The sequence below is a fragment of the Pelodiscus sinensis genome, chromosome 9 (genome assembly GCF_052426305.1).
Source record: "Pelodiscus sinensis isolate ZL-2025 chromosome 9, ASM5242630v1, whole genome shotgun sequence".
Classification (NCBI taxonomy): Eukaryota; Metazoa; Chordata; order Testudines; family Trionychidae; genus Pelodiscus; species Pelodiscus sinensis.
The window spans coordinates 67952806-67975070 of record NC_143060.1 but is presented as its reverse complement, the minus strand read 5'-3'; the positions used below and the strand labels follow the sequence as shown (position 1 = coordinate 67975070).

General features: G+C 60.9%; 1 protein-coding gene across 2 annotated transcripts; it reads right to left on the bottom strand.

The window, feature by feature from the left end:
• Positions 1–202: 202 nt before the first annotated feature.
• On the bottom strand, positions 203–13819 carry HSD17B7 (hydroxysteroid 17-beta dehydrogenase 7). Of its 2 annotated transcripts, XM_075937106.2 has the most exons (9): positions 13416–13817; positions 11539–11742; positions 9531–9623; positions 8310–8424; positions 7472–7666; positions 6384–6488; positions 4326–4382; positions 3288–3386; positions 203–906 (listed from the first exon to the last, which is right to left on the bottom strand). In XM_075937106.2, the coding sequence occupies exons 1-9, from the start codon at positions 13619–13621 to the stop codon at positions 805–807; spliced, it is 1176 nt and encodes a 391-aa protein (XP_075793221.2). In that variant the 5' UTR covers positions 13622–13817; the 3' UTR covers positions 203–804. The 2 variants fall into 2 exon arrangements, with proteins under 2 accessions (XP_075793221.2, XP_075793222.2); XM_075937107.2 differs by lacking the exon at positions 9531–9623 and having other exon boundaries at positions 13416–13819.
• Between the last annotated feature and the right edge of the window lie 8446 nt (positions 13820–22265).

Sequence of the window (22265 nt, the reverse complement as noted above, 5' to 3'; positions counted from 1 at the left end):
TGTAGACGTAGCCTTTGTGTCCATGTAGACATACCAATCAGCTTTTGAGGACTCTGACCTTGGCAGTCACATGTGGCTATCCAGGAAGCCTGGGAGGAGATCCCACTGCCCAGTACAAAGCCTTCTGCCCAAGATCAGCCCTTCCACCTTTTTCACTTATGCTCTGATGGCGCCTTCAACACATTCATGCTTTTTCTCAGTGGTTCTTGGCGACTGCACTTTATTACCAAGACCATGACATACACAGACTGGAGGCCTGATTTCGGCAGGATACTAGGAAGTGTTAGAGTGTAAAGAGCAGTCTTGTACTGGACTCCAGGACTACAGTGTCTCTCTCATCTTCAATTCCAGGAGAATAACCCTTCCCAGACTGAGGCCAGGGCTACACTAGGGGGCAATGTCAAACTAAGGTACGCGACTCCAGGTATGCGACTCCAGCTACATGAATAGTGTAGCTGGAGTCAACATACCTTAGATCAAGTTACTGTGGTGTCTCCACTGCAAGGGGTTGATGGGAGAAACTCCATTGATTCTCCTTTTGCTTCTCAATCTGCTGGAGTACTGCAGTTAATGGGAGCACAATCAGTGGTCAATTTAGCAGGTGTTTCCTAGAGCGGCTAAAATCAACCCCCACCGCCCCACTCTCCTGGTAAGTGCAGACAGGGCCTACGCAGAAGAGGAGAGGCTACAAAGCCACATGATTCCAGAAAGGCCGACACTGCAAATGCCTCGTACCCACTTAGAAGGAACTCCATTGTCACTAGTGCCAGAGAGATTTGCCCTTGGAGGCACGGTCTACATTTGTTATTTGGGACTCAAAGGAACAGTCAATCTTGCTAGGACTTGCTTCTCCAGTTCTAACAGCTTTTGATAAAATCTCTCAGCAATTTCTTCATCCACATCCATCTGCAAGAAAACCAGAGCAGTCGTATTAGACCTCTCGATGTTGCCAGAGACAGACAAAGCCAAGCACAGGTTTGGTGTTCTCCTGAAAGATAACCACTCAGCCACATCAGGGAGTCAGGGTTAGGACTCACAAGGGTTAGCGACAGCCCCAACTAAAAGAAAGCGGATTCATGTGGGACGTGTGGAGACACTGCTTTCTCCTTCAGCATTAGCACAAGCTGCCAAGCACACGGGGCAAACCACAGCCTCTGCAGTGAGGAAGCAGCAGCTTAAGCGAGGAGGAACTTGCATGATGTGCATTGCTGAAGCCCCCTTGAGGTGCTTTCCCAAGACAGCCAGCATTAGCCACGCCTGAGAATGCAGGGGGTGAAATCCAGGCCCTCCAGGAGCCATCACAGGCCTTCTCACCCCCAGTCTGACTCTGGACCGGGAACTCTCTCTTGCTATGGTGTCAGTGGCTGCAGGCTCCGACTCTGCTGAGCACCCCATGCCTGCCCATTGCATTGCTTCCTCCCCACTCCTTGCTCTTACATCTCAGGCCTGCCTGGCCTCCTGCACTGCACTCCAGCTGCCCACCCAGACAGAACAAAGTACAGGCCAATCAGCCCAGTCAGCTAGCTGGACGGTAACGCCCCCTCCTGCTGCCACTGGTTCGCTGTGCCCAAAGCTGTAAGCTCCCTGGGGCAGAAACTGTCATATCTATGCAGTGTCAAGCACAATACGCTGCAGCTCTCTTGTGCACTTGCTACAAAAGCTGAGTAAGGTTTAGCTGTACAGCCAGCATAGAGCCTGCACTTTGAACTTCCTACAGAGTCTATGAAATGGGGAGAAAGAAAATACTCCCCCCCACTTCGCTGTCCCGCAGTGTCCTTGTGGGCAGCAGCGAGAGGAGAGGAGATCCTCTCTCCACTGCTCAGCAGCAGAAAGCCTCCAGGTATCGTACCTCTCACTGGCTCTGAAGGGAATGGGAAGGGCTGTAACCCAGGCTGGTTTTCATAGGACTCCTGTGAACTTAAGTTCAAGCCAATCCCTCTACAGGTCCATTGAGCTTCCTCCTCGCTGTGAGAAGTTGCATCAAGCCTTCTGCTGGTGACACAGAAGGGCCGGTGGGGGGGGCTTAGAAGGAATGGCCCTGTAATGCCTACTCAGGCCACCCACCTAGACACTCTGCTGCTAGTCACGAGGCAGTGCATTCACAGACTGGCACACTAGGCCGGGCACTGCACAGTAGAGAATAAGCGTCAGCAAGGTCCTCAGCCAATATGGGCCGGCCCATTTCCTACAGTTTGTACTCTTGGGCGAATTCTGGGCCACTGCATGTGTGCAGAATTCACATCCCTCTCAGCTTCCCTTTCCCCTCTGCGAGCGTGGTCATGCAACACTCCCCAGCAGCATTGCTTAGGGACCCAGAACAGCCAGCAGAGAGAGATCGCCACAGCAGTGGGGGATGTGGAGTGTTCTAGAGAGATGGTGGCTCCTACCCAGTCCTGGCTCATCTGCGAGTCCCAGCTGAGACAGGACTTCCTCTTCCCCTACCCATACAGGAGCAGCTTGGGCCAGACCCATCCATAGCTGCAGGAAGTTCTGCACTCCCCCAGTCCCTGCTTCCCTCACTCTTCACCCTGGAGTTGGACATCACTGCACAGGAAGCTTCTCCCCCCCGCCCAACTTGTGTGTCTTTAGACCCACTCCATCCCCACAAGCCCTTGCCCAACCTCCCTCCTGCACCCAGAACCTCATCCCACCAAGCTTCACCCCGTCCAGCCCCATCACCTTTACATCCAAACTCCCTCCTCTGTAACCACACCTCCTGCTGATCCTCCTGCGCTTGCATCCCAATGAGCCCCCCCACCCACTGCACCTGGACCACCCCCTACACACCTGGATCCCCACCCCACTGTGTCCCAAGTAGCTGCAGCTGGAACCCCACCCAGGCCCACTCTCCGAGCACCTAAACTTCCCCACTTAGGCCCCCACACCTAGACCCCCTTTTACTGAGCTCCACTGCCCATGCACCCAGAATGAACTCCTGTACCTGGACCCCTCCCAGAGCCACCCACACCTAGACTGCACCACACAGAGCCCCTATCCCCAGCTTGGATACTACCAGGCTGAGCCTGCCTACACGCTGGGCACAGAGGACAGGCACAGGGTTTCTACAGCAGGACCAGGTGTAGCATCGCCACGAAGTCTGCGCCCTAGGGAAGGGAGCTGGAGAGTGATCTCCCACCTCTGTGCAGCCAGGCGCCTGCCTGTACTTCTCCCTGCCACGCTGGAGCCTCCACTTTTATTTATGACAAATACAATTTGAAGAATATTTTGTTGGCACAGAAACTACTCGAAAGTCCGTTTGATTTCAGAATCATTGCTGTTGTATTTACCTTCCGGGACTCCACATAGTTCCCCCCCAGCGGTGAAGTGCAGCTGTGATATTTCGTGAGTGCATCCAGTGACTCTGGCTTCTGTCTGACGAGCCAGACCTTTAAAGACAATTGCAGCACAGTCATGTCAGCAGGCAGCCCAGCTTCTCCGAACAGCCTTGCGTTTCAGAACACAGCTTGGCCACATGCAGGGTAAGAGGATGCCAAGTAGGGAGGTGAAGTTACCCAGTTAACCTGTAAGCATCTCCCTTACTGGCTGCTCCGGTCTGCTCCCTGCTGCAGGGTACCCAGGCCCGCCATGGATAGGGCCGGCTGGAGCAGATCCTAGCAGCGGTGAGAGCTGCTCCAGCCCAGCCTTGGTACATGGATCTGCTCCAGTCCTGCTTGCCCCCTTTAATTGGTTAACCAGTGAAACAATGTTTAACTGGTTAACTAAACAAACAGGATTTTACACCCCTAATGCCAAGCCGCTCAGTGTCCTCAATGAGATACTCTAGTGGAGCTTCAGAGAGGTACTGGCCTGTTTCCTGTGGTACTAGGAAAAGGACAATCCATGCTCCTAATGGACTCTAATTACACTTATGCTGAGCTTCAATACAGGCTGCTTGTGGTTTCTGCTTGATGCAAGAATTACTGGGTCTAGTTCTATGGCCTGTTTACTCGGACCTGCAGAGTTCCCTCTGGCCTTACGTCTACTAATACAGGTCCTGGTTAGGGTAAGAGCAGCAGGGACCATCTCAGGTGCCATCTGGAGACTACAGTCTCTCTCTGCAGGAGGCGTTTGTTTTTTGTTTTCAATGGGTGAGGAAAAAGGGGATGAAAAGCCATTTGTTTGAAGAACCTCAAATACCAGCTCAGTGTTTTAACCTTTCATGTGGAAAGCAATTCAGATGCACAGGACAAAGGTAAAGAAATGCTGCTGTGTATGCATTCCTCTGGCGGAAGAGACATTCACAGCCAGCATCAGACACCTGTGGGTTGGAAGGAGTAATACACTGCAGACAAGCAGTGATGTGAGGTGTGAGCCATGCTACATACCTGAGCTTCTGCACCATTGTATGGAGTTAGCGTGTAAGTGTTGGTGAAAAAACGGATCTGAAAGGGAATAAGAAATGAGACTTACTAGAACCTATGCCATGAGCAGGTAACCAAGACTGGGTTCCCCAGAGGTCAGTTACAGGGTCAAGACACAAGGCCCTCTGCTGCTAGCGGCAGAGCCAACTGCTCTCCCATCCCTCGAGTTAAGGCCCCCTGCCTCTAGCTAGAGGGATAATTATCTTCAACCCAGGGCCACCTGTAGGTTCACTACAACCATCCAGATGGCCAACAAGCCACTACCAGGCTTTTCCCTGCTACTGGGTGGCCTCCCTGGAGCCTCAATATTCCTTTATTCCAGCTACCTCCTTCCTGAGCGGGCTCCCAAGCTGTAAGTGGAGTACAATTTGGGACAGCCCGTCATCCAATGATAGTAGAACAGTGATCCCCAACCCTTTTATGCCCAGACCATTTTTGGAATTTAAGAACAACTCAAGATCTATTCTGTTTCTTCCCCTACATCCTGCCCCTTCCCCAAAGACCCGCCCTGCTCACTTCCTGTTGCATCACAGAGCAAAGAGGTCTATTTGGGGAAAAGCCTCACTGTTGGAAAATGATGTTCACTATTTCTGGGTATGAAGAACCAGTATTCCCTCTAATTTATGATGTCTGTGTGCGGAACCAATTTTATTATGTGCACCCATATGAAGGTGCGTGACATATCACCTCTATATTGGGGCACAGAGCAAAATTCATTCTACTCATGGATGATCTTTGGCAGGGGTGAGGCTAAGGTTTTCGGAGTGGGGAAGAGGCATGCTCTTCCAGCCCCACAAGACAGCAATGGGAGAGACCACTCTCTCCTGGACATGGCAGCCATAAACCCCCTGCACAGGGCATATGCTAAGGGCCACTTTTGGCCATAGAATAATTTGCTGAGACAGTCCACCAACTCATTCTGTGCTCTGGAGAGGTAGAATGCTTGTAGGTGTATTGACTGTTCTACACAAATGTCCCATAGCCCAAGGGCTTCCTGACACAGGGGAGAAAAGCATGCACTCCCCTTTGTTGATATAAAACCATCAACATGGTGTTGTCTGCCATAATCGCTACACATCTCCCTGGCAAGCTAGCTCAGAGGACAGCATGCTGGTCATACCACTCAATTCTCTGACATTGATATGGAGAATGAGTTCTGTCTGAGATAAGTACCTGGTGTCTTGAGGCCTCCCAAATCTGTTTCCCAGCTCAAGGCTGACGCATCTGTTGCTAGAGAGAGGGATGGCTAACGGTGAGTGAAGGGGACTCTTACACACACTTTTTGTGAATCAAGCCACCACTGGAGGCAGTCAAGGGCCAGTTGAGCCAGTCATGACCTGTCCAAACTGTTGCGAGCCAGCCAATACATCAAGGCTAGCCACATTTGGAGAGCCTGACATGTTGCACCAAACAATCATGTGTCCTAGAAGTTTCAGGCTATTCCTTGCTGTGTTGGTGGGAAGCTGCATGAAACTTTGAATGATGTCACTCAGGGCCTGAAACCGCGCTTCTGGGAGGTATGCCCTGGCTTGTGTCAAGTTCAGAATTCACAGGAGCAGTACTATCTGCTGAACAGGGAAGAGTTGATTTCCCCATGTTCATCAAACATCATTCCTATAAAGTCAACCTGTACCTCTACTTGAGCCCTGGAGCAGCCCTTGATCAGAACACTACCTGTGCCAGTCACCTGCGCAGGAATGCGGCAATAACTGCCACGCACTTGGCAAACATGGAAGGAGCTGCTGACAGGCTGAACCAGAAGACTGAACTGGTAGCGGCTCTTGTTCACCATAAGCCTGGTGAGGTACCTTCCGCAGCGTAACTGCTATATGAAAGTACATGCCCTTTAAGGCAAGGTCAGCAAGCAGTTCCCTGGATCCAAGGAAGGGGTGAGAGGCCAACCTGCAGCATTTCCCTTCACACCAGGAATGAAGGACATTGCCTTTTCACCGAAGACATTTCACTCCATTACCATCCCAGCATAATGAGAACCTGAAAATGGATTTCCAGGAGATTACTCACTATCCACATGATGGGCATAAGCAGCTTCCAAAAGAAAGACGGCAGGATTCCATAAGTCAGGTTAGTCATCACAAGACCTGGACAAACTACACTGGAATACAGCCCCTGCGGAGGAGACAAGCCAACAATAAATGCTACAAATCTGCTTGGAAAGGACAAACAAGACAATATTTGTCAGGTGGCTCACACCTTCCAAAGGCTTCATAGTGTAAAGCCAGCAGATACTCCTGCACAGCAGTGAGCAGAGAGGTGTAGAGAAGTATTACACACTCCTCATCCTTGACATATAGCTAATCCCCTCTCCCACCAAATAGCAGTTAGGTAGCAGCCAAAAATAGCAACTCTTTCCAGAAAGAAAGTGGCCACTTGCGGACTGGCACAGAACAAGGGGATATTAGCATTCATTCCAATCACAGGCCCATGAGAGGGAAGGCCCTGCCTCTTGTCTGAGAGTCTAGTGTAGGACAGTCAGCAGCTCCCACACAGATATCTGCTGCCATGCCACGAATTACAAGCCCATCCTCGGTCATATCAAGTAAGTATTTTAAGAGGCCTCTCAACCTCTACCACTGAGCATAAGCCACATCAATTGGCAGAAGTTTCTCTCTCAGGCAAATTATTCTATTACTGTCCCATACGAGTTTCTTGCACCTTCCTCTAAAACGTTTCTTTAGCCATCATGGAGACAGGTTGCAACACTAGATAGACCGCTTAATTTGTGTGATGGAGTAGGCAATCAGGTGGATGAGTCCAGACTGGAAAGTTTATTAAATATCAATACAACGCAGCCAATGAAGATAGCACATGACTGTCCTTAAAAGCAAGTCTACAGCTTCTAAGCTCATCTATGAATATTTCAAACATAACGCAACTTCTGCACCAAACATTTCCCGTCACATCCTACCAATCATACCTACTCAAAACTCCCCCTACCCAAGCTCCTTCACATTCATGAAACAATTTATTAAGCTAAATGGTACACAACTATGCATCCTCATGCTACTGCAACTGAAAAGCATGCCACCCTATCAGCATTTCTGAGGCCCATGTGCTTAAGTGTGACAACTTTGCATCATAGACACCCTCACCTGCTTGTTAAAGTGCTTGTTCAGAGCTACACTAGCAAGATCAGTGGCATATTTGGAGGAACTGTAAGACTCTTTGCCTTTGCTGTGCTGGTAGTCCATGAGACTGAAAGCAGACTTCCTGGCATTGCTGGAAGAGGTCCAGATGAGCTGGGAGGGCTTTTCAAGACGGCATAGCAGAGGCTCAAGCTGCCGAATCTAAGGAGATAAAAGTTCTTATCTGCTTCAGGAGTATCCCAAGGACATCTGAAAACAATTCCCATTTCTGAGCTATGCTGCTCTAGAGGGAAGGAGTTTGGGTTAGCTGGCTGCACAAGAAACTAGTGAAGAATCACATCACTGGTGCTCCAGGAAGGCTGACCCCTGCTAGGGAAGGGGGGGGGGGGAGGGGGAAGACAGCCTTTGGGTGCAGCAGACCCATTTTATAGTTTGTGCTCACTTTGTGCAGGAGTAACTTGCTATACAGGTTGCAAAGCAGTGAAACCCAAGCCTTTGTTCTTAGGGCCAGCAGGTCTGCTGGCTGCACAGAGTTACCACAAGGTAAATCTAACTCTTTCAGTAACCAATGTTGCCTTCACACTGAATAGCAGCCAGGTCTGGGATTTCTTCAGTCACTAGGAGACAGCTGACAAGGCCAGGATATGCACAAGGAATGGTGTAGCCTCCTGCCTTATGCATGGGCCACTGCACATTGCTCAGCTATACTCCTCACTGGGTCAATATACAGGAATACTGGAACCAGAAAGCTGAAACAAACTCATTTAATTCTTGCTTAACCCAAAACTAGTACAACTAGTACACTGACCCAAAATCAGGGCTTGACTGTCAGAAGCATCATTACCAGTATGAAATGCCCAAAGAGGTTGGTTTCAAACACTTCCTGTAGGCCATCTGAAGTGACACTATCTTCTTGAGTTAACAGCCCCTCCGCTGTACTCAGCATGTGGACTGCTTCCCTGGAATAAAATGAGAGGGCAACAGCTGAGATTTTAGATAGCTACTGCTTCTTCAGGCACGAGTTTATTAAACAATTCTACAACATTCCCACTCACCAGTTTAGTATTTTGACCAGCACTACAAAAGATTGAAAAACTCCTCGCAGAATCAAATTCAGAAGCAGTGCTCATTTTGAAAGTTCAAAATAGTCCCTTTGATATTTCAAAAATCCCGTTTCAAAAGGAAGAATTCTGATAATCTTTTACATATTTAAGAGCATAAATTTTGCAAAAACCAAGATCCAGGTGCCAGGAGGTTGTTAGTTTGCTTTGTATTTTTAAAAAAATTAAATACCTTTCAACTAAACTTTGAAAGACTTCAGCCAGCTCCAATTTTTGCTGCTCACATACTAAATGAGAGCCTGTGGCCTGGGCTCCAATTTAGTCAGAGGTTGCAGAAGTCACAGAATCCATGACTTCCAGCAACCTCTGTGACTCCAGCCTGTGTTGGGCAGGAGCTGCAGGATGGCCCCGAGATACTACAGTGTCACTGTCGCAAGAGCAGTCCACAGCTCCTGGCAACCAAGCAGGCAGGGGGACCCTAGAGCTCTGACATCCAACCCACAGTGGAATTGACTAGAGCTTCTGGCTGCCTCACAGCTGCAGGCAGTGTGGAGACCCACAGATCCCCATTTTTTTGCACAGATTTCTTTAGCAAAAGTCACATACAGATCACATCTTCAGTGAATTGCTCTTTATTGTCCAGGACTTGTACTAAAAATATCCATGACCAAATCTTAGCATTAGTTATCATCCACTGAATCGTTTGGCAAGCCTTCCAGCTTTACCTGAACTGTAAACTCTTCTGAGAAGAAGGCCTTTGGAGATCAGCATGCACATCTGACTTTCTAAGTAAAGACTATACCAGAAGGAAGATCTGTTCACCTTTTAGATAACTACTCACTAACGTGAGTGGCATTAACAATCTCTCACATTCTCAGTCATCCAAAAATCTCAGTGAATGACTGGAATATTCATTCATACCATCATCCATTTCTTCTCTCTCCCCCTTCTCAAATCAGAAAGAGAAAAGTATCTGATTGTTACTTAAGGATGGTATCTTGTACCCAGAGAAGAGACCAGAGATAAGTGCTTTGAAGTTAACATGGGTATTCGGCATGATCCCAGCATTCAGGAAGAGATAGTCCAAGTGCTGAAACCTACACATGAGAAACACAAACAGTATGGTTGGTTATGGCTATTACCTAAAGCACATCTTTTAAAAAGCTGGTGATACTAGCCCACAATGGAAACAGTAAGGCTATGTCTACACTGCAGGCTTTTTGCACAAGACTTCCGACTGTTGCTACTACCAGTTCAGCTCATTTGGGGAGATGGGAAGCAATACTGGGAGTCTTGGTACAGACAAGATTCCTGAAGGGGATGTATTTTTTGCTGTTGTTCTTGAGCAAAAACTTGCCAGGTGTCTACACTGCATGTACGTTCTTGCGCAAGTAAATTTACAACACAGAGTTGGAAAACAGGGCTTTTTCCGGAAGAGTTATTCCTCTCCCCATGAGGAGTAATCCCTCTTACACAAGAGCTCGTCCACAAGAAGCCAGTGTAGACAGGCAACATGAATTTCTTGTGCAAGAAACCCCTATGGCTAAAATGGTCGTCAGAGCTATCTTGCACAAGAGAGCGTCCACGCTGCCATAGACGCTCTTGCGCAAAAGCACATGGCAGTGTGGACGCGCTCTTGTGGAAGACCTTTTGCACAAGAACTCTTGCGCAAAACAGTTTTTGCACAAGAAGCCTGCAGCATAGACTTAGCCTAAGAGACAAGCCATTTCTGTATTTTGAAGTTCAAGGAAGCATTAAACTAATCATGAAGATGTCACTTCCAAAATAAAACTAGGCAAGATCGAGAACTAGGATTCAGAATAAATTTCCCCATATTATGAAAGTACTTTGATTTAGAGTTCTTGACTGAGTCCACTATAGAGATCTGAACCATAAAAGTCACTCTGAACAGAAAATCCCACAAAAGCTGGAGTGTTAAAGATTAAAATCAAGGATTCTTAAAATGTAACTGATGCCCACAAGTAATTTATTTTCCAAACTTCTATATACTTCAAATTCCAGCAAGCTACCGGGATTTGCAAGAGAAAATAAGATGAGATTAATTCAGTGAGATTTAGGCACCTAACTTCCATAGGCTAATATAACAATCCCAGTCCCAACAGATAACACCGACCATAACCACAGTAACTCTGCAGTTACTGATTTCCAACTACAGATCTCAAAGCAGTGTGTAAACAAAACTTCACCAACATTGAGATATAGGTAAGTGGGGAATTAAGGAACCCAGAAGTGCCCTGACCTGCAGTGGAAGAATTAGACTTCCGACTGTTGCTACTACCAGTTCAGCTCATTTGGGGAGATGGGAAGCAATACTGGGAGTCTTGGTACAGACAAGATTCCTGAAGGGGATGTGTTTTTTGCTGTTGTCTAACCCTCTCAGAACAGATCTAGATAGCATGGTGCTCAGCATACCTGTAGCTCTCTGGAGTTCTGCTAACACCAGATAGCCAAGGATACACAAGGTAGCCAAAGATTTTAGGGAAACCCTTGGAAAGCCAACTCCTCCCTTCAAGATGAAACATTGTGGCCACCAATATTGAAACAAGAGGCAAACAGATCACTTCCTATCTAGAGCTGCCCTGTGCTCCTGGGTTCAGGGAAAACGTAAGTATTTCAGGCTCAGTGGTATACTTTTGGATTGTGATAGGTGAAAGAGAAGCTAAATGGCAGAAGAGAGGCTTTCAGCATTCCTTCGTGGCGTACACACTGAATTTCCACTTCTGACCAAGCATAATGCCCAGGATCAGGGCTGCACGAAACCTTGCAGGGCCTGATTGGTGTGCTTCAGGAAGTAGTCGCAAGCTAGGCCAGTAAGCCCCCCCTGCCTATATATGCTACATGGCATTTAGAAATGGATTGGAACAGCACCAGCTGCACTTGAGGAGAGAGCATATTTGTCCTCTAGCCTGAGTGAACACACTGCCCATTTGGCCCAGCCTGGGCAGGGGGCACAGCACCCATCCCCTTCCACACTCAGGCGGCCTCATGCACCTGTGCTGGATCTCGCTGGCTGCCCACAGGATGGACTCCAGGCTGCTGACATCCAGGTGCACAAGGCTGACCTGGGCGGAGGGGTGGGCAGCTAAGAGCATGGCCTTGGTGGCGGTGGCCTTCTGCATGTTCCTGCAGGCCAGGCACAGCTGGACCCCAGCGTCCTCCTGCAGCAGCCGCTTGCACAGCGCGAAGCCAATGCCACTGTAACAGGCCAGGGAGAGAAGAGCCGAGTCAACATGCGTCTGGTGCCAGCTCGCCCGAGCAGCAGCACCCTCTCAGTGCCCCCCCCCAGGCCAGCCAGCCCCCCAGGATCCCTTCACTATCCCCTCAGTGACCCTCAAATCTCCAGGATCCCCCCAGTGCTCCCCCCAGGCCAGCCAGCCCCCCAGGATCCCTTCAATATCCCCTCAGTGACTCCCAAACCTCCAGGATCCCCTCAGTGTCCCCCCAGGCCAGCCAGCCCCCCAGGATCCCTTCAATATCCCCTCAGTGCCCCCCAAACCTCCAGGATCCCCTCAGTGCCCCCCCAAGCCAGCCCCCCAGGATCCCCTCAATGTCCCCCCAGGCCAGCCAGCCCCCCAGGATCCCTTCAATATCCCCTCAGTGCCCCCCAGGATCCCTTCAATATCCCCTCAGTGCCCCCCAGGATCCCCTCAAGGCTTCCCACAGCCCCCCAGGATCCCCTCAATGTCCCCCCAGGCCGGCCAGCCCCCCAGGATTCCCTCAATGTCCCCTCAGTGCCCCCCAGGATCCGCTCAAGGCCCCCCAGCATTCCCTCAGTGCCCCCCCCAGGCCAGCCAGGCCCCCAGGATCCCCTCAAGACCCCCCCAGGATCCCCTCAGTGCCCCCCCCCAGGCCGGCCGGCCCCCCAGGATCTCCTCAGGGCCCCCCCCAGGCCAGCCAGCCCCCCAGGATCCCCTCAGGGCCCCCCCCAGGCCAGCCAGCCCCCCAGGATCCCCTCAGTGCCCCCCCAGGATCCCCTCAGTGCCCCCCTCCAGGCCGGCCCCCCAGGATCCCCTCAGGGCCCCCCCCAGGCCGGCCAGCCCCCCAGGATCCCCTCAGTGCCCCCCCCAGGCCGGCCGGCCCCCCAGGATCCCCTCAGGGCCCCCCCCAGGCCGGCCAGCCCCCCAGGATCCCCTCAGTGCCCCCCCCCAGGCCGGCCCCCCAGGATCCCCTCAGTGCCCCCCCCCAGGCCGGCCCCCCAGGATCCCCTCAGGGCCCCGCCCAGGCCGGCCAGCCCCCCAGGATCCCCTCAGGGCCCCCCAGGATCCCCTCAGTGCCCCCCCCGGCCGGCCAGCCCCCCAGGATCCCCTCAGGGCCCCCCCAGGCCGGCCGGCCCCCCAGGATCCCCTCAGGGCCCCCCCAAGGCCGGCCAGCCCCCCAGGATCCCCTCAGTGCCCCCCCCCAGGATCCCCTCAGTGCCCCCCCCCCAGGCCAGCCGGCCCCCCCAGGATCCCCTCAGGGCCCCCCCCAGGCCGGCCAGCCCCCCAGGATCCCCTCAGGGCCCCCCCCCAGGCCAGCCAGCCCCCCAGGATCCCCTCAGGGCCCCCCCAGGCCGGCCGGCCCCCCAGGATCCCCTCAGTGCCCCCCCCAGGCCGGCCAGCCCCCCAGGATCCCCTCAGTGCCCCCCCCAGGCCGGCCGGCCCCCCAGGATCCCCTCAGTGCCCCCCCCAGGCCGGCCGGCCCCCCAGGATCCCCTCAGGGCCCCCCCAGGCCGGCCGGCCCCCCAGGATCCCCTCAGTGCCCCCCCCAGGCCGGCCAGCCCCCCAGGATCCCCTCAGTGCCCCCCCCAGGCCGGCCAGCCCCCCAGGATCCCCTCAGTGCCCCCCCCAGGCCGGCCGGCCCCCCAGGATCCCCTCAGGGCCCCCCCGCACCTGCTCGCGCCGGTGACCAGCGCCACGCGCTGCATCGCGGCTCCCAGGGTCACAACCGGCCGCGCAGCCCGGCGCGTGCGCCCCCCCCCCCGCGCCGCCGCCCTCCAATCAACGAGCCCGCGAGGCCCGCGGCCGTGGCGTGACAGTGGGGTCATGGGCGGGTCGTGCGGCGTCCAACGGTGGCGGGCGGGGCCTGGCGTTGCCATGGTTCCCGGCTGCCTGCCACGGCGGTTGGCTCCAGGGCAGTTACCGCGGCAGCGTCGCCTCGCGCGCTCACAGCCAGCGCCAGGCACGGAGCAGCCGGAGCACGCGCCCGGCCATTGCACGTGTCCAGTTACCGGCTGGAGACCAGCCCGCCCCGCTCAGTACTGGGCACCCGGCAGCCCCGCGTGCCCCTCAAGCGCTTCCGCCCCGCACCCACAGCCCCGCTCACGTGCCGGCCTCGCTGCAGAGCCAGGGTCCGCGGGGGCGTCTGCAGAGCGCAGCGGCTCCACTGCTCGGCCTCCGCCCGCCTCCTGCCCTCCTCATGCAGAGCGCAGCGGCTCCACTGCTCGGCCTCCGCCCCCCTCCTGCCCCTCCTCATGCAGAGCGCAGCGGCTCCACTGCTCGGCCTCCGCCCGCCCTCCTGCCCCTCCTCATGCAGAGCGCAGCGGCTCCACTGCTCGGCCTCCGCCCGCCCTCCTGCCCCTCCTCATGCAGAGCGCAGCGGCTCCACTGCTCGGCCTCCGCCCGCCTCCTGCCCCTCCTCATGCAGAGCGCAGCGGCTCCACTGCTCGGCCTCCGCCCCCCTCCTGCCCTCCTCATGCAGAGCGCAGCGGCTCCACTGCTCGGCCTCCGCCCGCCTCCTGCCCTCCTCATGCAGAGCGCAGCGGCTCCACTGCTCGGCCTCCTCCCGCCCTCCTGCCCCTCCTCATGCAGAGCGCAGCGGCTCCACTGCTCGGCCTCCGCCCGCCCTCCTGCCCCTCCTCATGCAGAGCGCAGCGGCTCCACTGCTCGGCCTCCGCCCGCCCTCCTGCCCCTCCTCATGCAGAGCGCAGCGGCTCCACTGCTCGGCCTCCGCCCCCCTCCTGCCCCTCCTCATGCAGAGTGCAGCGGCTCCACTGCTCGGCCTCCGCCCGCCCTCCTGCCCCTCCTCATGCAGAGCGCAGCGGCTCCACTGCTCGGCCTCCGCCCGCCTCCTGCCCCTCCTCATGCAGAGCGCAGCGGCTCCACTGCTCGGCCTCCGCCCGCCTCCTGCCCCTCCTCATGCAGAGCGCAGCGGCTCCACTGCTCGGCCTCCGCCCGCCTCCTGCCCTCCTCATGCAGAGCGCAGCGGCTCCACTGCTCGGCCTCCGCCCGCCTCCTGCCCTCCTCATGCAGAGCGCAGCGGCTCCACTGCTCGGCCTCCGCCCGCCCTCCTGCCCCTCCTCATGCAGAGCGCAGCGGCTCCACTGCTCGGCCTCCGCCCCCCTCCTGCCCCTCCTCATGCAGAGCGCAGCGGCTCCACTGCTCGGCCTCCCCCCGCCCTCCTGCCCCTCCTCATGCAGAGCGCAGCGGCTCCACTGCTCGGCCTCCGCCCGCCCTCCTGCCCCTCCTCATGCAGAGCGCAGCGGCTCCACTGCTCGGCCTCCCCCCGCCCTCCTGCCCCTCCTCATGCAGAGCGCAGCGGCTCCACTGCTCGGCCTCCGCCCGCCTCCTGCCCCTCCTCATGCAGAGCGCAGCGGCTCCACTGCTCGGCCTCCGCCCCCCTCCTGCCCCTCCTCATGCAGAGCGCAGCGGCTCCACTGCTCGGCCTCCGCCCCCCTCCTGCCCCTCCTCATGCAGAGCGCAGCGGCTCCACTGCTCGGCCTCCGCCCGCCCTCCTGCCCCTCCTCATGCAGAGCGCAGCGGCTCCACTGCTCGGCCTCCGCCCGCCCTCCTGCCCCTCCTCATGCAGAGCGCAGCGGCTCCACTGCTCGGCCTCCCCCCGCCCTCCTGCCCCTCCTCATGCAGAGCGCAGCGGCTCCACTGCTCGGCCTCCGCCCGCCCTCCTGCCCCTCCTCATGCAGAGCGCAGCGGCTCCACTGCTCGGCCTCCCCCCGCCCTCCTGCCCCTCCTCATGCAGAGCGCAGCGGCTCCACTGCTCGGCCTCCGCCCGCCTCCTGCCCCTCCTCATGCAGAGCGCAGCGGCTCCACTGCTCGGCCTCCGCCCGCCTCCTGCCCCTCCTCATGCAGAGCGCAGCGGCTCCACTGCTCGGCCTCCGCCCGCCTCCTGCCCCTCCTCATGCAGAGCGCAGCGGCTCCACTGCTCGGCCTCCGCCCGCCCTCCTGCCCCTCCTCATGCAGAGCGCAGCGGCTCCACTGCTCGGCCTCCTCCCGCCCTCCTGCCCCTCCTCATGCAGAGCGCAGCGGCTCCACTGCTCGGCCTCCGCCCCCCTCCTGCCCTCCTCATGCAGAGCGCAGCGGCTCCACTGCTCGGCCTCCGCCCGCCCTCCTGCCCTCCTCATGCAGAGCGCAGCGGCTCCACTGCTCGGCCTCCTCCCGCCCTCCTGCCCCTCCTCATGCAGAGCGCAGCGGCTCCACTGCTCGGCCTCCTCCCGCCCTCCTGCCCCTCCTCATGCAGAGCGCAGCGGCTCCACTGCTCGGCCTCCGCCCGCCTCCTGCCCTCCTCATGCAGAGCGCAGCGGCTCCACTGCTCGGCCTCCGCCCGCCTCCTGCCCCTCCTCATGCAGAGCGCAGCGGCTCCACTGCTCGGCCTCCGCCCGCCTCCTGCCCTCCTCATGCAGAGCGCAGCGGCTCCACTGCTCGGCCTCCTCCCGCCCTCCTGCCCCTCCTCATGCAGAGCGCAGCGGCTCCACTGCTCGGCCTCCGCCCGCCTCCTGCCCTCCTCATGCAGAGCGCAGCGGCTCCACTGCTCGGCCTCCGCCCGCCCTCCTGCCCTCCTCATGCAGAGCGCAGCGGCTCCACTGCTCGGCCTCCGCCCGCCCTCCTGCCCTCCTCATGCAGAGCGCAGCGGCTCCACTGCTCGGCCTCCGCCCGCCCTCCTGCCCTCCTCATGCAGAGCGCAGCGGCTCCACTGCTCGGCCTCTGCCCGCCTCCTGCCCCTCCTCATGCAGAGCGCAGCGGCTCCACTGCTCGGCCTCCGCCCGCCCTCCTGCCCCTCCTCATGCAGAGCGCAGCGGCTCCACTGCTCGGCCTCCTCCCGCCTCCTGCCCTCCTCATGCAGAGCGCAGCGGCTCCACTGCTCGGCCTCCGCCCGCCTCCTGCCCCTCCTCATGCAGAGCGCAGCGGCTCCACTGCTCGGCCTCTGCCCGCCTCCTGCCCTCCTCATGCAGAGCGCAGCGGCTTCACTGCTCGGCCTCCGCCCGCCTCCTGCCCCTCCTCATGCAGAGCGCAGCGGCTCCACTGCTCGGCCTCCGCCCGCCTCCTGCCCCTCCTCATGCAGAGCGCAGCGGCTCCACTACTCGGCCTCCGCCCGCCTCCTGCCCTCCTCATGCAGAGCGCAGCGGCTCCACTGCTCGGCCTCCGCCCGCCCTCCTGCCCCTCCTCATGCAGAGCGCAGCGGCTCCACTGCTCGGCCTCCCCCCGCCCTCCTGCCCCTCCTCATGCAGAGCGCAGCGGCTCCACTGCTCGGCCTCCTCCCGCCCTCCTGCCCCTCCTCATGCAGAGCGCAGCGGCTCCACTGCTCGGCCTCCCCCCGCCCTCCTGCCCCTCCTCATGCAGAGCGCAGCGGCTCCACTGCTCGGCCTCCTCCCGCCCTCCTGCCCCTCCTCATGCAGAGCGCAGCGGCTCCACTGCTCGGCCTCCGCCCGCCCTCCTGCCCCTCCTCATGCAGAGCGCAGCGGCTCCACTGCTCGGCCTCCTCCCGCCCTCCTGCCCCTCCTCATGCAGAGCGCAGCGGCTCCACTGCTCGGCCTCCGCCCGCCCTCCTGCGCCTCCTCATGCAGAGCGCAGCGGCTCCACTGCTCGGCCTCCGCCCGCCCTCCTGCCCCTCCTCATGCAGAGCGCAGCGGCTCCACTGCTCGGCCTCCGCCCGCCTCCTGCCCTCCTCATGCAGAGCGCAGCGGCTCCACTGCTCGGCCTCCTCCCGCCCTCCTGCCCCTCCTCATGCAGAGCGCAGCGGCTCCACTGCTCGGCCTCCTCCCGCCCTCCTGCCCCTCCTCATGCAGAGCGCAGCGGCTCCACTGCTCGGCCTCCGCCCGCCTCCTGCCCTCCTCATGCAGAGCGCAGCGGCTCCACTGCTCGGCCTCCTCCCGCCCTCCTGCCCCTCCTCATGCAGAGCGCAGCGGCTCCACTGCTCGGCCTCCTCCCGCCCTCCTGCCCCTCCTCATGCAGAGCGCAGCGGCTCCACTGCTCGGCCTCCGCCCGCCTCCTGCCCCTCCTCATGCAGAGCGCAGCGGCTCCACTGCTCGGCCTCCGCCCGCCTCCTGCCCCTCCTCATGCAGAGCGCAGCGGCTCCACTGCTCGGCCTCCGCCCGCCCTCCTGCCCCTCCTCATGCAGAGCGCAGCGGCTCCACTGCTCGGCCTCCGCCCGCCCTCCTGCCCTCCTCATGCAGAGCGCAGCGGCTCCACTGCTCGGCCTCCGCCCGCCCTCCTGCCCCTCCTCATGCAGAGCGCAGCGGCTTCACTGCTCGGCCTCCGCCCGCCCTCCTGCCCCTCCTCATGCAGAGCGCAGCGGCTCCACTGCTCGGCCTCCGCCCGCCCTCCTGCCCTCCTCATGCAGAGCGCAGCGGCTCCACTGCTCGGCCTCCTCCCGCCCTCCTGCCCCTCCTCATGCAGAGCGCAGCGGCTCCACTGCTCGGCCTCCGCCCGCCCTCCTGCCCTCCTCATGCAGAGCGCAGCGGCTCCACTGCTCGGCCTCCGCCCGCCCTCCTGCCCTCCTCATGCAGAGCGCAGCGGCTCCACTGCTCGGCCTCCGCCCGCCCTCCTGCCCTCCTCATGCAGAGCGCAGCGGCTCCACTGCTCGGCCTCCTCCCGCCCTCCTGCGCCTCCTCATGCAGAGCGCAGCGGCTCCACTGCTCGGCCTCCGCCCGCCCTCCTGCCCTCCTCATGCAGAGCGCAGCGGCTCCACTGCTCGGCCTCCGCCCGCCTCCTGCCCCTCCTCATGCAGAGCGCAGCGGCTCCACTGCTCGGCCTCCGCCCGCCCTCCTGCCCCTCCTCATGCAGAGCGCAGCGGCTCCACTGCTCGGCCTCCGCCCGCCTCCTGCCCTCCTCATGCAGAGCGCAGCGGCTCCACTGCTCGGCCTCCGCCCGCCTCCTGCCCCTCCTCATGCAGAGCGCAGCGGCTCCACTGCTCGGCCTCCGCCCGCCTCCTGCCCCTCCTCATGCAGAGCGCAGCGGCTCCACTGCTCGGCCTCCGCCCGCCTCCTGCCCCTCCTCATGCAGAGCGCAGCGGCTCCACTGCTCGGCCTCCGCCCGCCCTCCTGCCCCTCCTCATGCAGAGCGCAGCGGCTCCACTGCTCGGCCTCCGCCCGCCTCCTGCCCTCCTCATGCAGAGCGCAGCGGCTCCACTGCTCGGCCTCCGCCCGCCCTCCTGCCCCTCCTCATGCAGAGCGCAGCGGCTCCACTGCTCGGCCTCCGCCCGCCCTCCTGCCCTCCTCATGCAGAGCGCAGCGGCTCCACTGCTCGGCCTCCGCCCGCCTCCTGCCCTCCTCATGCAGAGCGCAGCGGCTCCACTGCTCGGCCTCCGCCCGCCTCCTGCCCCTCCTCATGCAGAGCGCAGCGGCTCCACTACTCGGCCTCCGCCCGCCCTCCTGCCCCTCCTCATGCAGAGCGCAGCGGCTCCACTGCTCGGCCTCTGCCCGCCTCCTGCCCTCCTCATGCAGAGCGCAGCGGCTCCACTGCTCGGCCTCCGCCCGCCTCCTGCCCTCCTCATGCAGAGCGCAGCGGCTCCACTGCTCGGCCTCCGCCCGCCCTCCTGCCCCTCCTCATGCAGAGCGCAGCGGCTCCACTGCTCGGCCTCCGCCCGCCCTCCTGCCCCTCCTCATGCAGAGCGCAGCGGCTCCACTGCTCGGCCTCTGCCCGCCTCCTGCCCTCCTCATGCAGAGCGCAGCGGCTCCACTGCTCGGCCTCCGCCCGCCCTCCTGCCCCTCCTCATGCAGAGCGCAGCGGCTCCACTGCTCGGCCTCTGCCCGCCTCCTGCCCTCCTCATGCAGAGCGCAGCGGCTCCACTGCTCGGCCTCTGCCCGCCTCCTGCCCCTCCTCATGCAGAGCGCAGCGGCTCCACTGCTCGGCCTCCGCCCGCCCTCCTGCCCCTCCTCATGCAGAGCGCAGCGGCTCCACTGCTCGGCCTCCGCCCGCCTCCTGCCCCTCCTCATGCAGAGCGCAGCGGCTCCACTGCTCGGCCTCCGCCCGCCCTCCTGCCCCTCCTCATGCAGAGCGCAGCGGCTCCACTGCTCGGCCTCCGCCCGCCCTCCTGCCCTCCTCATGCAGAGCGCAGCGGCTCCACTGCTCGGCCTCCGCCCGCCCTCCTGCCCCTCCTCATGCAGAGCGCAGCGGCTCCACTGCTCGGCCTCCGCCCGCCCTCCTGCCCTCCTCATGCAGAGCGCAGCGGCTCCACTGCTCGGCCTCCGCCCGCCCTCCTGCCCCTCCTCATGCAGAGCGCAGCGGCTCCACTGCTCGGCCTCCACCCGCCCTCCTGCCCCTCCTCATGCAGAGCGCAGCGGCTCCACTGCTCGGCCTCCGCCCGCCTCCTGCCCCTCCTCATGCAGAGCGCGGCGGCTCCACTGCTCGGCCTCCGCCCGCCTCCTGCCCCTCCTCATGCAGAGCGCAGCGGCTCCACTGCTCGGCCTCCGCCCGCCTCCTGCCCCTCCTCATGCAGAGCGCAGCGGCTCCACTGCTCGGCCTCCGCCCGCCTCCTGCCCCTCCTCATGCAGAGCGCAGCGGCTCCACTGCTCGGCCTCCGCCCGCCTCCTGCCCCTCCTCATGCAGAGCGCAGCGGCTCCACTGCTCGGCCTCCGCCCGCCCTCCTGCCCCTCCTCATGCAGAGCGCAGCGGCTCCACTGCTCGGCCTCCGCCCGCCCTCCTGCCCCTCCTCATGCAGAGCGCAGCGGCTCCACTGCTCGGCCTCCGCCCGCCCTCCTGCCCTCCTCATGCAGAGCGCAGCGGCTCCACTGCTCGGCCTCCACCCGCCCTCCTGCCCCTCCTCATGCAGAGCGCAGCGGCTCCACTGCTCGGCCTCCACCCGCCCTCCTGCCCCTCCTCATGCAGAGCGCAGCGGCTCCACTGCTCGGCCTCCGCCCGCCTCCTGCCCCTCCTCATGCAGAGCGCGGCGGCTCCACTGCTCGGCCTCCGCCCGCCTCCTGCCCCTCCTCATGCAGAGCGCAGCGGCTCCACTGCTCGGCCTCCGCCCGCCTCCTGCCCCTCCTCATGCAGAGCGCAGCGGCTCCACTGCTCGGCCTCCGCCCGCCTCCTGCCCCTCCTCATGCAGAGCGCAGCGGCTCCACTGCTCGGCCTCCGCCCGCCCTCCTGCCCCTCCTCATGCAGAGCGCAGCGGCTCCACTGCTCGGCCTCCGCCCGCCCTCCTGCCCCTCCTCATGCAGAGCGCAGCGGCTCCACTGCTCGGCCTCCGCCCGCCCTCCTGCCCCTCCTCATGCAGAGCGCAGCGGCTCCACTGCTCGGCCTCCGCCCGCCCTCCTGCCCCTCCTCATGCAGAGCGCAGCGGCTCCACTGCTCGGCCTCCGCCCGCCCTCCTGCCCCTCCTCATGCAGAGCGCAGCGGCTCCACTGCTCGGCCTCCGCCCGCCCTCCTGCCCCTCCTCATGCAGAGCGCAGCGGCTCCACTGCTCGGCCTCCTCCCGCCCTCCTGCCCCTCCTCATGCAGAGCGCAGCGGCTCCACTGCTCGGCCTCCCCCCGCCCTCCTGCCCCTCCTCATGCAGAGCGCAGCGGCTCCACTGCTCGGCCTCCCCCCCCCTCCTGCCCCTCCTCATGCAGAGCGCAGCGGCTCCACTGCTCGGCCTCCGCCCGCCTCCTGCCCCTCCTCATGCAGAGCGCAGCGGCTCCACTGCTCGGCCTCCGCCCGCCTCCTGCCCCTCCTCATGCAGAGCGCAGCGGCTCCACTGCTCGGCCTCCGCCCGCCCTCCTGCCCCTCCTCATGCAGAGCGCAGCGGCTCCACTGCTCGGCCTCCGCCCGCCTCCTGCCCCTCCTCATGCAGAGCGCAGCGGCTCCACTGCTCGGCCTCCGCCCCCCTCCTGCCCCTCCTCATGCAGAGCGCAGCGGCTCCACTGCTCGGCCTCCGCCCGCCCTCCTGCCCCTCCTCATGCAGAGCGCAGCGGCTTCACTGCTCGGCCTCCGCCCGCCCTCCTGCCCCTCCTCATGCAGAGCGCAGCGGCTCCACTGCTCGGCCTCCGCCCGCCCTCCTGCCCCTCCTCATGCAGAGCGCAGCGGCTCCACTGCTCGGCCTCCGCCCGCCCTCCTGCCCCTCCTCATGCAGAGCGCAGCGGCTTCACTGCTCGGCCTCCGCCCGCCTCCTGCCCCTCCTCATGCAGAGCGCAGCGGCTCCACTGCTCGGCCTCCGCCCGCCTCCTGCCCCTCCTCATGCAGAGCGCAGCGGCTCCACTGCTCGGCCTCCCCCCCTCCTGCCCCTCCTCATGCAGAGCGCAGCGGCTCCACTGCTCGGCCTCTGCCCGCCTCCTGCCCTCCTCATGCAGAGCGCAGCGGCTCCACTGCTCGGCCTCCGCCCGCCTCCTGCCCTCCTCATGCAGAGCGCAGCGGCTCCACTGCTCGGCCTCCGCCCGCCTCCTGCCCCTCCTCATGCAGAGCGCAGCGGCTCCACTGCTCGGCCTCTGCCCGCCTCCTGCCCTCCTCATGCAGAGCGCAGCGGCTCCACTGCTCGGCCTCCGCCCCCCTCCTGCCCCTCCTCATGCAGAGCGCAGCGGCTCCACTGCTCGGCC

What these genes read in the sequence shown, in the direction of transcription:
- HSD17B7 (XM_075937106.2), bottom strand. Translation starts at nt 13,621, where the DNA reads ATGGCAACGCCAGGCCCCGCCCGCCACCGTTGGACGCCGCACGACCCG. An exon ending in ATCTCTGGTCTCTTCTCTGG is followed by an intron (nt 8,425 to 9,530) that starts GTACAAGATACC and finishes ATTTTATTCCAG; the next exon opens with GGAAGCAGTCCACATGCTGA. An exon ending in TTATGCCCATCATGTGGATA is followed by an intron (nt 4,383 to 6,383) that starts GTGAGTAATCTC and finishes ATTCCCTTTCAG; the next exon opens with ATCCGTTTTTTCACCAACAC.